Source organism: Carcharodon carcharias, chromosome X (assembly GCF_017639515.1).
Source record: "Carcharodon carcharias isolate sCarCar2 chromosome X, sCarCar2.pri, whole genome shotgun sequence".
Lineage (NCBI taxonomy): Eukaryota > Metazoa > Chordata > Chondrichthyes > Lamniformes > Lamnidae > Carcharodon > Carcharodon carcharias.
This window is the reverse complement of record NC_054507.1, coordinates 23,981,684-23,995,074: the sequence shown is the minus strand read 5'-3', so window position 1 is coordinate 23,995,074 and position 13,391 is coordinate 23,981,684. Positions and strand designations below refer to the sequence as shown.

Sequence of the window (13,391 nt, the reverse complement as noted above, 5' to 3'; positions counted from 1 at the left end):
GACCAATATAACAAGTCACAGATTTGTCCTCTGGACTTTTTAAAAATGGGATATGAACATCACTGGCAAGACCAGTATTTATTGCCCTTGAGTAGGCAGTGGTGAGCTGTCTATAACTGAGCAGCTTGCTTGGCCATGTCAGAGGGCGGTTAAGAGTCAATAAGCCTAGCATTTTATTCCTGAATTTTTTATTAATTAATTGACTGTTGGTTCCCTCGGCTGCCTTGGTGGGATTTGAACTCATGCCTCTGAAGCATTAGCCCGGGCCTCTGGATTACTAGTCCAGTAACATAACCACTATGCTACTGTCCCCATATTATTAATATCAATCTCTTCTCCTTCAGGTGGACAGGATGTCCTTTCCCTGTGGTTGCTCCAAAGATGGATGCGCTAACTCGGCTGGCCGGATTGAATTTAACCCCATCCGTGTGCGAACTCATTACTTGCATACTATCATGAAGCTGGAACTGGAGAACAAACAGCAAGACCATCATCAGCAGTTGTTGCCTGCCATTTCCCATTGCTCTAATGACAGACACACAGAAGTGCAGGATTACCAGGAATTTACTGCAGAAAATTATGACTTGGAGAATGAAACTGCAGTTATGCACTTACAGTCTGCTGAGGAGATGGACAGGAAAAAGGAAGAAGAGGATGATATAACCAGTTCTAGTGTAACCATGGATACCAGTGTAGAAAGCCTAGAAGTCTGTATATTAGGAGATCCAGTAGCTGTACCTGATGAGGCCTGTGAAGGCCTAGCAACACCAGTTGTGATCCAAGCAGAAGTGACTCCTGTTTCTCCTGTGTTGTGTTTTGCTGACAGCACTGTTCAAAGTAGCTCGACGCCTGAGGAACAGACATATTTAAGCAACTCCACAGTGTTATATTATCAAATAGACCAGAGCTGTGCTGTAGATGTGAACTGCAGTGATAGGGAGGCCAATTATGTGGAAGCAGGATTAGAATCCAATTACACAAAGGAAAACACTCTAGAAAATTTAATTGCTGCTACCAGTAGCTCCTTGGCATCTTACATGCCTGTCACAGAGCACTTTTCTGAAAACACAGGGACCTCTAAATACAGTGATGTGCAATTTCCCTCGGTAGAAGATGGCAATTCCTTAGCAGGTGATGGTACTAAGGTGTACACTGAAAATACTAAGCAGGAGTTCCAGTTGCATTCAAAGCTTCAAGATGGCTTCCCCAGGGCCTCTGATGGTAATCTTTGTGTGCCTGAGCTGACTGTGGAGAATGTGTGTTCCCAGTCTGAAGGTCAGAGGTCCCCAGAGGAAACCCCTGCAGCAAACTCAGTAACTATGTGATGCATTTCTGCAGCTAGTTTGCACAATTGCTTGTAGCTTTTTGCTGATTCAAATGTCTATTTATTTAGGATGTTTTTGTAGTAAAACACAAAAATGAAAAAAAAATCTTGTAGCTGAAGACTGAAGTTAGGGCTTAAAAGGGGGAAAAATGTTTAGATCAGAGGGGGGAAAAATCACATTTTTCTGGCGATGAACCTACCTGACACAGGCGATGGAAGTAGGAAATAATTTTAGGCCACAGCAGCTTAATCTCTAGTTTTTGGGGCAGAATTAATGTTTAAAATTTTAGTCTTTTTTTTAAAACTAACTTTTAATTTTTTACAACTATAACTGCCCCTTTGTCACACAAACACATGTACAAAGAGAACAATGGCTAACTTCTGTGGAGGGAATGCTTCAGACTCCGTTTTGTGTTGTTAGTATTTCAAATCAATTACCTGTAACTCTGACTCCATCAACTTTCTTCCATCAGTACAATCTCTAGTATTCCTGTGGTATTACATACCATGGAGGCGGTGGCCTCAGATAGAGCCTGCATTGTTCTGGACTCCAAGGCAGATTGAGTAATTTGAGTAGATATTTCCCCAAAGGGGATGTGTAGTCTTGGACAGAAATCTTGCAAGGCAAAAACTGGCAGCTCTAAATATGGGGCCAATTTGGGGTGTCCAAAGTAGCTGGAGCTGTGCAGTTCTGTAGTAACAGTGAACTGTTTGCTTTTCTTAATGAATCCTGGGTCTGGTTGTCCCATATTGAATACACCACCAACCATTCCGGGCTTTACAGAAGTTGCTTCTTGCACTAATCACAATTCATCTTGGAACACTTCCTATTGGTTACTTGCTTCCACATTGCCTGCAGCTTAAAGGAGCATTGTCTTTATTAACAATATTTGGCAACATTTTTTTTTGGGGGGGGGGGTGGGTGGGGAAGTTCCACTAACATCAAATTTTATACAAGTGTTGTATTGTGTTTTGACATCATTTGTCATGGTGTTGTGTATTTAGTGATTTTTCTTTGATGGTGAACGTTCTTCATAAGAGAGAGTGCCCCTCCCTTTCGAATTGGTTTGCATTTTTAGTTGCACAGAACTAGATACATATCCACATAAGTGCCGCATTCCTCCTCACAGATGTGTTTTAATGAAACCTCAATCAGAATATGCCAACTACTTAAAACCTACTCTCACTTTTGGTGGTGAAGGGACGTTGATGTGAACATTTGTATCATGTGCTTCGTTGGATTTCCTTTTTCTGCTGCTCCCTTTTCGGAAAGATTAATCATTTGTGCATTCCCAGAACTCCTAAATACTTTGTAACAAATATCTTTGCAGTATGTCGATGTCAGCCTGTTTGTAATAGGCCTTGTCAACCACTTGATTTTCAGTTTACGTTTTAAGCTTTTGCCTAGACCCCTAGTGTAGCACACAAGGTTGTGAATGTGGCTGAAAGGGAGATGATTATTGGGCTTGGTCATTCATCAAAACTGCACCTTATGAAAGGGAACCTATTCCTGCAGCCCTGTCTCAGTCTATCAAAGAAATTTGTCCTTCCTGAGTCATACAAAAATGCCCAAAACTGATCAGCATCAAGTTAAAACTTAAGGACGCAGAGATCAAATTTACAAAACTCCCTGATATCTGTAGCGTTCCTAGCTTGAACATTAGCTGTAATGTTTCAACTGTTCTGTACAACTCTTTCCTTGGCCTGTGCTGCCTAAACATGAATCGGTCTTTTCCTGCTCTTTCCCCACCTCCTCCAAAGCAAGAATTTAAAAAAAGAACTCTAGGAACCAGAGGCCAAAATAACAGCAGTATTTCAGAAATGTAATCTGTAACCAGCCAGTATGGAACTTTAAAGCTGTAACCGAGGGCCCAGCTGAGGGAGCTTAGCTAACTGTAGTCAGACAAGTCAAAGGTTTAAAATAACCAAGCTTTGATGCTATCCTCATAGAAACAAAAAGTTTGAAGTCATGCTCTGGATTTATCACTTGAGTCTCTAGGATGTTCCGTCTTAGTTATTACATTTCAAAGATAAATAGTCCAAGTTTCTCCAGTCTTTTCTCATACTCTGTCCTCAGCCTTGTGACTTGTCCCTACGCCACCTCTAGCACTTGAATGTCTCTCTAGTTTCTTGGTGGTCAAAATAAGACTGAAGGTTTGTGGACTGACCAGAGGCCTATTTTATTTCTTTACTATCTCCTCTAGGGTTGCTAACTGTGATTAAATTTATTCCTGGAGGTTCCATCAATTTTTCCCCAATGCTGCAGCCATTAGTTGGCCAACACATCCACCCTCCCTACACCAATTGGAAAACAAAAAGACTCATTACCCAATTGGATGATGCATGACTGTCAGCCAAACAGCCATTTTTTCCCCCCATTTTCAATATTTTTATATCTGGTAAAGAGAAATGTTGAAAGAAAATTTTTTAAAGTTATAATGTCCCAATGATTTTTCTTCAGAATTGCACACAGCAGTGTTCTGGGGATTGACCTTCAATTCCTGGAGACTCCAGGTCAATCCGGGAGGGTTGGCAACTCTAATCTCCTCAGGCTGTTGTCTCTGTAGTTCAGCATTCTGTTTGTATTATTGACTGTTGCTTTGCAATGGCTGCTTATGTTGAGCATTGAGTCTCCTAAAACCACTAAATCTCTTTCAACTTCATCTGTAACTATTTCAAGACTATTCATGGGATATAGTTTTTCTCTACGTGCAATACTTTACAATTATCAGCATTAAATTCCATTTGCCAATTATCCACCCATTTGTAGCTCCTTGCTGCATTTTCAAATTAAACTGTCCACTTACTTGGCTGTCATCGGCAAACTTGACCAATTTGCACTGTTTCAGAATCCAGGTTGCTGTTGTGAATAGAAGCAAGGATCCCTGGGGCACTACATGGGGCATATTTTCCAACCCTTCCTTTCAACCCTAACATCACTTCCTTAACAGCTACCAATTGCTTATCCATTCCTAAGTTTGATCTTATTATTGGAACTCTGCCAACAGGGGGGCATGCATGCGTGTGTGTGTGTGTGTGTCCGTGTCTTTTGTATACCTGGTTCTGACTCAGGACTGTGCATTTACTAAATCAACTTTCAGCCTCCAAAACTAGCAATGCTTTGGGAGGACCCACCAAATGGAAAATTACCATTGGCACTAGAAATCACTCACTCTGCCAAAACTCCTAACTTGGTTCTCACGTACTTTGTGCTATACTGGATGCACAAACAATGTAGACCCTTAAGTTCAGTCCAACTTTGCCTGTGAAACACTACCTTGGTAGACGTGCAAGGCAATAGAACACACGAATTAGGAGCAGGAGTAGGCCATTTTGCCCTTTGAGCCTGCTCTGCCATTTGAGAAGAGCATGGATAATCTGATTATGGTCTCAACTGTGACCAGAACAAAGTGCTAGTTTGATTTAGTGGATGATGTTATTTTTAATCACTTTTTAAAAGTCTCATTGCAAAGCAAGACATGGTGATCCGAGACTAACAAAAACATTGTTTTCAAATTCAGTCTGGGGTAGAATCAAAAATTCACCATTTTAAACAATTAATTTATCTTTAATTTTTCTAGTTTTAAAGTGGGCCTGCAATTGCTTCAGTCAGTCTGCTGGGATGTGCTTTGTTGGGTTGACGTGCTTTCTGTAAAATGTCGTTTATTTCAGGAGATTGGCCTGTTGAGCTCTTGTAGGTGTAATTTCTCAATTATCTCTATCCTTATACAACCCTGATTCTGACAAAGCTATTGGTTTTGAAGGTGGACATTTTGTGGTTTCTTATATCAAAATTGGTAGTTGTCATTTTTTAAAATTGAATTTTAATGATTTTTGTGTGAATGATAAATGAGTGTGCTCAGGCATACATTTTTGAAGTGACATGTCAATACAGAAATCATGACTAATGTTGCCATCACATGTAATGGCCCTTTCTCCCAGCCCCCACCACCCTAGAACAATTTATTGCCGGTTAGCTGATTTATAGCAGAGGTTGGAATCAATCTGCTTCAGGGTTAGGTGTATTTCTTTTTAATTTTAAACAGCTATTTCAATGTTTTCATTTTTAAACTTATGTTGCTTGAAGTTCTGCCTTAGCGATCTTTTAAAAAGATACCGTTTTATTTAATAAAGAAAAATGAATGTTCTCTCTTCCCAACCTGCATTTTACCCAGATTGACTGCTGTGTGGGCAGTTGCTGAGTGCCTGAGAGCAGGCGGAGATACCAGAGATCTTTCTTTTCTCTTCCTTCCTCTCCTGGGAGCGTAAACTCCCAGTGCCTGCTCAGTACCTTTGTATGGAGCGATAGTTGTGCTTCTGCCACAGCATGAATTCCGGGCACAAACTTGCATCCCATCAGCCTGCAGCACTGGTGTTTGAGTTGCTAATGCATAGATTGAGTCACCTATGATATGCTGCTTTGCAGAGAGATCTGTTCCCTGATATCAGGGCAGCTTCAGACATGTGGTTGTTGAGGACCGAGAGGTTCAGAAGGATTAGTGTACAACCTCTTCATTATGGGATTGCAACTGTCTAAGATTGATGGAGTTTGTCTCCTGTCTGTCTAAGGGTTGTATGTGACACCCATTCAACTAATTTTAGCCCAATTCCCAATGGGTGCAGGCATACAGCACAAACTTGCGCAGAAAGGTTTTATGCTAATGATGAGGGGGAGGGTATTTGGCCAACTTTGCTATCAATCATTTTTTAAAGATCCTGGATGTTTCATCCAACCCCTGCCAAAGGTGGCTTATACTTCAAAACAAATGTCTTATGTAAACAGTCACACGTGATCTTATTTAATTATTATCTTTAAATTATTGACTATTTTGAATGAGGTACCCTAATGTTAACCACGTGTGGAATCCAACCTGCCAGTGATTTTGTAAACCTGTTTGAAAAGCACTTTGGCAAACCAGATTGATACGTGGGGAGCTTGTGTATTTATTTAAATGTTTGTGATTTTACTGAATTAAATATCAAAACCTTTTTTGTAAAACTTGGCATGTCCAGGGATCACTTGATACCAGCAAGACACTGCCCCCCCCCGCCCCCCCGGCCATAAAGAAATATTAGAAACAACTGAGTATGGAACTCTGTTTTAAATGTAGTGGGTATTACTGTAGAATCATCATTTGTAACAAAAAAACAAAATTTGCATGTGTGAGCACATGATTGTGTTTGAAGCTGAACAGGTGCCATGTTTGTGAGGGGAGAAATGTGAATTGAGTGCAGATAATTATAGCCAAGGAGCCACATGGTCTTGAAAGTCAGATGACAAGTGGACTTCTGCTGTCTGGTTTACAAGTTGGGATAGGAGGAGGGGAGCAAGTACTAACAGATGGTTGAAAAATAAATTTGACTGGCTAAAATTAGGACAGGGTGGAGCCTCAGGCCTAGTCTCATTTGAAGGCCTTGGAGATGACTTATGTGGGGAAAATTGGAAAATGTCACATTGGTGCAGTTTTTCCTGAAACAACTGATATAGTCAAGGAATTTTGATCCCGTATTTAAATCTCTTATGTCTACTTTGTGAGTGCTTGATACTAATACCTGGTACACAAAATGGAAAATGCTCTCTTCACCAGTACTGGGTATTCAGAAAGGTCCAAGAACTCTTTTCCAGTGATTGATAAACGTTGTATTTGCTTTTTTGAACAAATGAGGTGAAAAAAAGGAAATTCAAATAATATGGTTCTCTGCCAACAGATGTCACTATTGCACTTTGTAAGCAGCCTTGTGACCAGATTAGTGCAAATGGGTCTGTATGGAACATAATCTTTCCACTGCTGTCCCCTTCAGGGGGAAATCAAAATTGCAATGAAACTGCAGCGACAGTCATTGAGACAAAAAAATCTCTTTGCCTCCAGACTACGATGCGCAAAAAAGCCAGTGAATGGTTCTGCAAGTTCACACACCTCACTGTGCTGCAACACAGTTTGAAATTCCTTCTGCATTAACTTTGAAGCCATTTTGTTTCGTACTGCAGATCTTTAGCAGGATGGCTTCCAAATTCAATCCCAGACACCTCCGACATTGCATAGCCATTAAAACCTGGCTTTCTTTTGTGAATTGCAACTTGTGAATTGTGCAACATGGCTCAAAACTTGCTGGGTGGCTAATCAGAGGTATTTAGAAATGCTACTTCTCAGTCACACAACTGCATTCTTTCTAACTGGGTGGGGATGGAGAACAGGAGTCTGTGGAGTGTTTTAAGTTTTTATTGTGGAGAAAGAGACATGTCACTCAGAATACTACATTCTCAATGCCTCTAAGACTTTTAACTGCAAAGATTGCGCAACTTGGGCAGAAAACATAGAAATATGCCGTAAGGTAGAACTTAGAATATTGTATCATTGCCAGACTACTTGTCCAACATCCAAGGAGTTCTATAAAGCAATTGTATAAGTTGCTAGCAGTTTTTTTGTAAAAACCTCCTACATTGTACCAGTTGCTTATATGTAGAGAACAAAGCGATGCACCAATGTGTGATTTATGCACCATATATTACAGTAAATTCAGTGTAAAAGGCTTTAGGGGCCAGAGGGTGAGAATTGAGTGTTGCGTTTCAGGGAGCTGGATGTGGCCTGACTGGAAATCGCCTCGCCTAAAATGTTCCAGAACTGAGTTGTTTCAAAGTACATATCTTTATGTCTGCTGTTACAACCTGACCATCTGCAAATTACTGTAGTGTTGGAGATATAAATTGACAACGAGCCTGTAATAATGCAGCATGGGCATCAGCAGAATGCTTATAAACCAGCCAACAAGAATTGATGTGTTCTGTGAACAAATGCAAGCTGATTCATATCTAAGTTACTTCTTTCTGACTTCTGCTTTGTTATTGTGTTGGTTGTAATCCCTCCTGTTTCTCTCTTAGCCCCCAACCCCATTCTCCCATGCAAATGTAAAGGGGTTACATTCTTCCCTCAAACCATCTCCAGGCATGAAAGCGCACAAACCTCTGCACCATTTCCATCGCAATGCATCTGGCGTGTCGCAAAATTGTTGTCTTGACGCAAATTGCAACGTTGAGTTCAGCAGCTGGCAAACACTGCAAAACGTTTTTTTTAAATAAAGTGTCTCACTCTTTGAACCGTTATTGCAAATTTGACTTCCTTCAACACGAGTCCGGTTTCTGTTGTGTGACAATGTTACTGACTGGGTTCCACATAAAGTTAAGCGCAAAGCAAAAGCAAGGATATTACCTGCCACTTTAACCCTCTGGTATGGGCCCTGCTCCCTCTGTGAACAGCCCTTGTATTGTTTTAGTGTGATGAAATGTTGGGGGAATCAGTAATCCATCCCTGAAGGATGCGAGTACCCCATGTTGAATCAGTATTCAGGAGTCAGACCTCTGGTCTCCCGCTCACTGGAACACTATGGTTATCCAATCATTTTAATTTGTGCTTGTTCCAAAGGTTTCCTGGTGGTGACCACGCCATTGCTGTTTGCAGTGTACTTAAAAATGTGCTGGCCTGGAAAAGCCCAATCTAATCCATCTGATTGATCCCAGTGATTTGGAACTGAGACCAAAGATACAGCTGTCCAAGGTCCATGCAAATTTACCGAACAGTTGGGATGTTTGGTTGATAAGTAACAAATTGCATGTAATGAAACTAGAGAAGTAGGGAAAGTGAACTAGATCTTTGCATGTGTAGCCAGAGGACAGAGAATATGTCCCATGCACGGATGAGTTTCTACAAGGCACTGGCACAGCCACACCAAAAGGATCGGATACAAATGCACTAAGGATACTCAGGCATTGGATGCCGTGCAGAGAAAGCAAACAAACTGACAGGATGAAGAGTCTGGTGAGGGGAAGGCATAGGAGAGATTATTAAAGGGAATCAATTAAATGAACCTGGATTATGTGTGCAAGATTGCCACAAACACTAGAACTTGGGGACATGGGCTGGGGATTTAGAGAAGCAAAGGAGCAGTGCATAGATTTAGTTACTTCACACAAGGTGGAATGTTTCAAACAGATCACCCAGGAAGACAGTCATGCAAGAACATTAAGGGAGAGTTGGAAAATATTTGTGGGATGATAGACCAGATTTTGTTTTTGGGCCAAGTGCAGTGGTTTGTAGCATCTTTTCTGGCCCTGTGGTGTCCCTTGTCCCTGCGTTTAGCCAGCAGTAAACTACAGTTTGCATCAAATCAAACTCATGAAAAGGCTTGTTCTCCACTAAAGGCCGTAACATTTGATAAAGACCCTCATTTCCTTAAACTAAATAATCTTACTTCCCTTCTTATTTTGCAGTCAACCCCAAGCTTGACATTATTTATGTGCTCATGATTTGTCACTGAACACTGCTAATGTGTTTCAGTCAGATCTTATTAAAGGTTAAAAGGCTGCATACCAAACCTGAGGCACTTGAGAATAGGGACAATGCCCATCAACGTTTAGAGGAAGAGAAACACTGCACTTCTTGATTTTAAGTCTAAAAATATATCACTTCTGAGTTCTTTGAAATGATATCCTATGAGTGTTCTCTGACCTTTCAAGCCATGATCTGCAAAAATCTTTCTCATTAAAATCTCTTGTTTTACTGCGTAACTGTCACAGACCTATTCAGGAATGTGGGGTGAGTTGCTAATTAAAGCATAAAGCAACTGCTTTTATCACCAAGAGATATCTTATTCTAGAATGGAACTCATTCCGACATGGTAGGCCATTTTGCAGATTTTTACATGGTTCCTTGAGGAAGGCACACAGTAAAGTCCAAGAAAGTTCTTGGGATTACTGATGCCTCCCCTCCCCCATTGCCTAGCTAGATAGATAAATTTTTACAGATGCTTAATGGTGCTCAAAAAGCTGCATTGCCACAGTGAAATGGATTTTTCCCTTAAATTCAATAAATAAAAAGTTTTAAAACAAAATACAATTTGCTGCTACTGATAATTCAATGTAATTTTTTTTGCACTAAAACTGAATTATCCGATAATTATTTGAATTAACCAATATAAATAGCAACAGTGAGAATATATTCTCCTCGTCTTAATTCAATCACTAATTACTTTGTGTTTCAAGTGCCCTTTTCAGATTTTGCCCTGTCAATATTCAATTGCAAAAAAGGAAATACTATTTTGATATAAAAAAATTGGTAGTGCAGAACTTGAGTATTGCTGAAAAAAGAGACATGTTGTTGAAGCTTTTCGTCTTACACTCGTCACACAGCAAGAATGCCAACAGTAAATTGAACAACTATTTATACTGTGAGAAGAGAGTGCTGATTGGTTGGCAAGTGGACTCTGTTTGGTAGAGGCATTGCCATGGAGAATGAACCAGGGAATGGCTGTCCCCCAAGCTTTTGTTTAGTTGAAAAAGGCACAATGGTTGGATGTGCTCCATCAAGCAATTCTGATTGTGCTAAGAATTACACTGAAAACCAATTTAAGATTATCAGTCCAGCTCGCAGTGTGGCTCACTTATGCATGCCAGAAGCTACATATATTCGCACATGGCCTGTCTTTTGCAGGCAGAATGAGCATATCCACAAATTACACCCTTTTCAACTAAATAGAAGCTTGAGGGACAGCCTGGTTCCCCATGGCAATGCCTTGACCAATCAGAGTCGGCCTGCCTGTAAACAAAAACTTGGCAGTTAACTGTTCCCTGGTGCATTCTCCTGGCAATGCCGCTACCAATCAGAATCCACTCACCAATCAATCAGCACACTCTTCTCATGCAGTATAAATTGTTGTTCCCTTGACTAAAGCTTTGACAACATCTCTTTTTTTTCAGCAATTAAAAAAACATTGTTCAGGGGAAATGATTTTTCTCTGTTTCCTGGCCAATATTGGTCAAGCTATGTTATGCCCCTCCTATAAAAACTAGCCAACGTCCTGTGGTGTTGTGCACATTAAGGCAGATGATGCACCTTTTGTATGCACAGCATTGCTATTCTGTGTAGTGCACAATATTATTCTGCTGCTTGAATGTAGCTGTGTCTAGTGTGGTGTGTCTCTTTAAGGGTCCAAGGTGGAATCGTCATGTTTTCCTGGATCAATTGGAGACTGATTGCTCTTTGCAGCTCTTCAGGTCAATTTGAGGCCAGACTAGCAAGTGTGATGGACGCAGCTGCAAATTTTTTACATGTAATATTGATTAATGTAAACCTCTTCCACTGAGATGCTCTGATCATTTGCTGTGGTTTCTTAACACCTTTTATATTATTGCATACCAGGACCAAAGATGGTTCTCAAGGCTGGGATCTAATCTCAAAGTTCGGTGAGCCTGTAGGTTGTTGCAACTTTGACATCAGAAACTCCTTGATTAGATTTATGGCGCTACCTGTGATGCAATAGAGTTACTACCCCAGAAAAAAAACTGTTTGGAATTGGCTTGTGAATTTTAGGCCTCACACTTGCACAGGGGTCATGATGCTCTTTTCTTTCCTGTTCAGTCACACAAGCGCACTCCACCTCATATAAAATACTAAAAAGGGCCACATCCTTGGTTTAAAAAAAATACAGAAACCTATTTTTCCCCTTTCTCGGTTGGTCAACATATGACACAATTAAAGGGAAAGTGTAGCAAAAGTCATCCCGTTATTTTAGGGTGCACGGCTCTCCTTCCTCACCAGAACAGCAGTTCCCCTATAAGACAAAGGAAAGAGGTAGGCTGTCCAGGTGGCAGCTGCCAATACTGCTGCATGTTTGGCTGGTGAAATGCCCTTGCCCCCAGGAGAGATGGGTAATGCCTGTGCATGTATGTACTATGAGGTGGGGGAAGTAGGGGGTCTATCTGGCCTCAGGTGCTTAACTGTGCCAATCTTTAGTTGACTCTTTCCATCCTACAGAAGTACATCAGATGGAACATTCCACATACCTGTATAAATGTGCTCTTTAAGAAAAATGAACCATCATTACTGTGAATTATTTTCCTTTGTTCATTAGGTTAATTTAATGAACAAAATCTGCTGGCTGTATGTTAATCTGCAGCATCAAAAGTAATCAGAGTTAACGTTTCAAGTCCAATATGACTTCTTTGGAACTGAAGAAGAGTTCCGAAGAAGAGTCATATGGACTTGAAACGTTAATTCTGTCTCTCTCTGCACAGATGCTGTCAGATCTGCTGAGCATTCCCAGCATTTTCTGTTTTTAGTTCAGATTTCCAGCATCCGCAGTATTTTGCTTTTATCAAAAGTGATCAGGTTCCTTGCTTTGGGAATGTAAAAAAAATTCTAGTTTACTTCAAACTGAGCATAAATGGTATAAAAACAGAAAATGCTGGAAAATCTCAGCAGGTCTGGCAGCATCTGTGGAGACAGAAACAGAGTTAATGTTTCAAGTCTGTGTGACTCTTCAGAGCTAAGAGCTAAACATAAATGATGGTCCCTTTTCGCTTTGTGGCTGTGCATCTTGTGTCAAACTGACAGGAGTCTTGAGCACTCCTCTCCCTGTTCCTTCTTTTTCAATGTTCTCTCTCAATCTCTCCACTTTTGTCCTGAAAATAGGAAGTTTCCATCCTCATCTAAAGGCAGAGTGTGACAGGCTTTCTTGTAGTCAGTTGATTTTGTAAATTTAGAATTATACACGTGAGCTCCTGTCCCATATTGGAGCAGGCACTGGAAGCTTGCCCAGTAGGACGATAGGGCATTAAGTGTCATCTTTAAAAGGCTGCTGTTGTTAACTTGTGAGAAAATTAAAGGTAAGTGGCAGCATATATAGGAACAGAAATTTTTGAAGATTGTATTGATGAAGATGATTAAAAGAAAATGGCTATAAAGGCTTTTGGAAAAGGATTTAAAAAACTTTTAAGAAGGTTGTATGAGCCAAAACATTAGTTTATACAATTCAATAAATCGGGGTGCAGTACATGACTGTTAGTGGAGACAGACTGGAAGGAGGTGGAGGCAAAAATGTTGATTGAACTGGTAAACCTTACCAATATGTTCAGTACTGTCCTGTTGGTGTAGATTGGCTCCACTTTTCATGCAGCAGTCTACAAGTGGCTCTCTTCTGCTCCAGAACCAGCAGAACCAATTTCCGTGGTTATTGCTGGGGATCTCAGCTATGGTTAGGGACATCATAGCAGGTGCTGCCAAGGTAGTTGTAG

General features: G+C 40.6%; 1 protein-coding gene across 4 annotated transcripts in view; it reads left to right on the top strand.

Moving 5' to 3' along the window:
* The window catches only part of LOC121273186 (cysteine/serine-rich nuclear protein 2-like), an 87,408-nt gene that overhangs the window by 64,782 nt on the left and 9,235 nt on the right, over positions 1-13,391 (top strand). For 3 of the 4 annotated variants that reach the window (XM_041180177.1, XM_041180176.1, XM_041180178.1), the window contains one exon: positions 345-1,339. In XM_041180177.1, the coding sequence (XP_041036111.1) occupies positions 345-1,325 (981 nt within the window). In that variant the 3' untranslated portion in view covers positions 1,326-1,339. Of the gene's footprint in view, positions 1-344; positions 1,340-13,391 lie in introns of those variants that run through there. The other variant, XM_041180179.1, reaches the window with a different exon arrangement.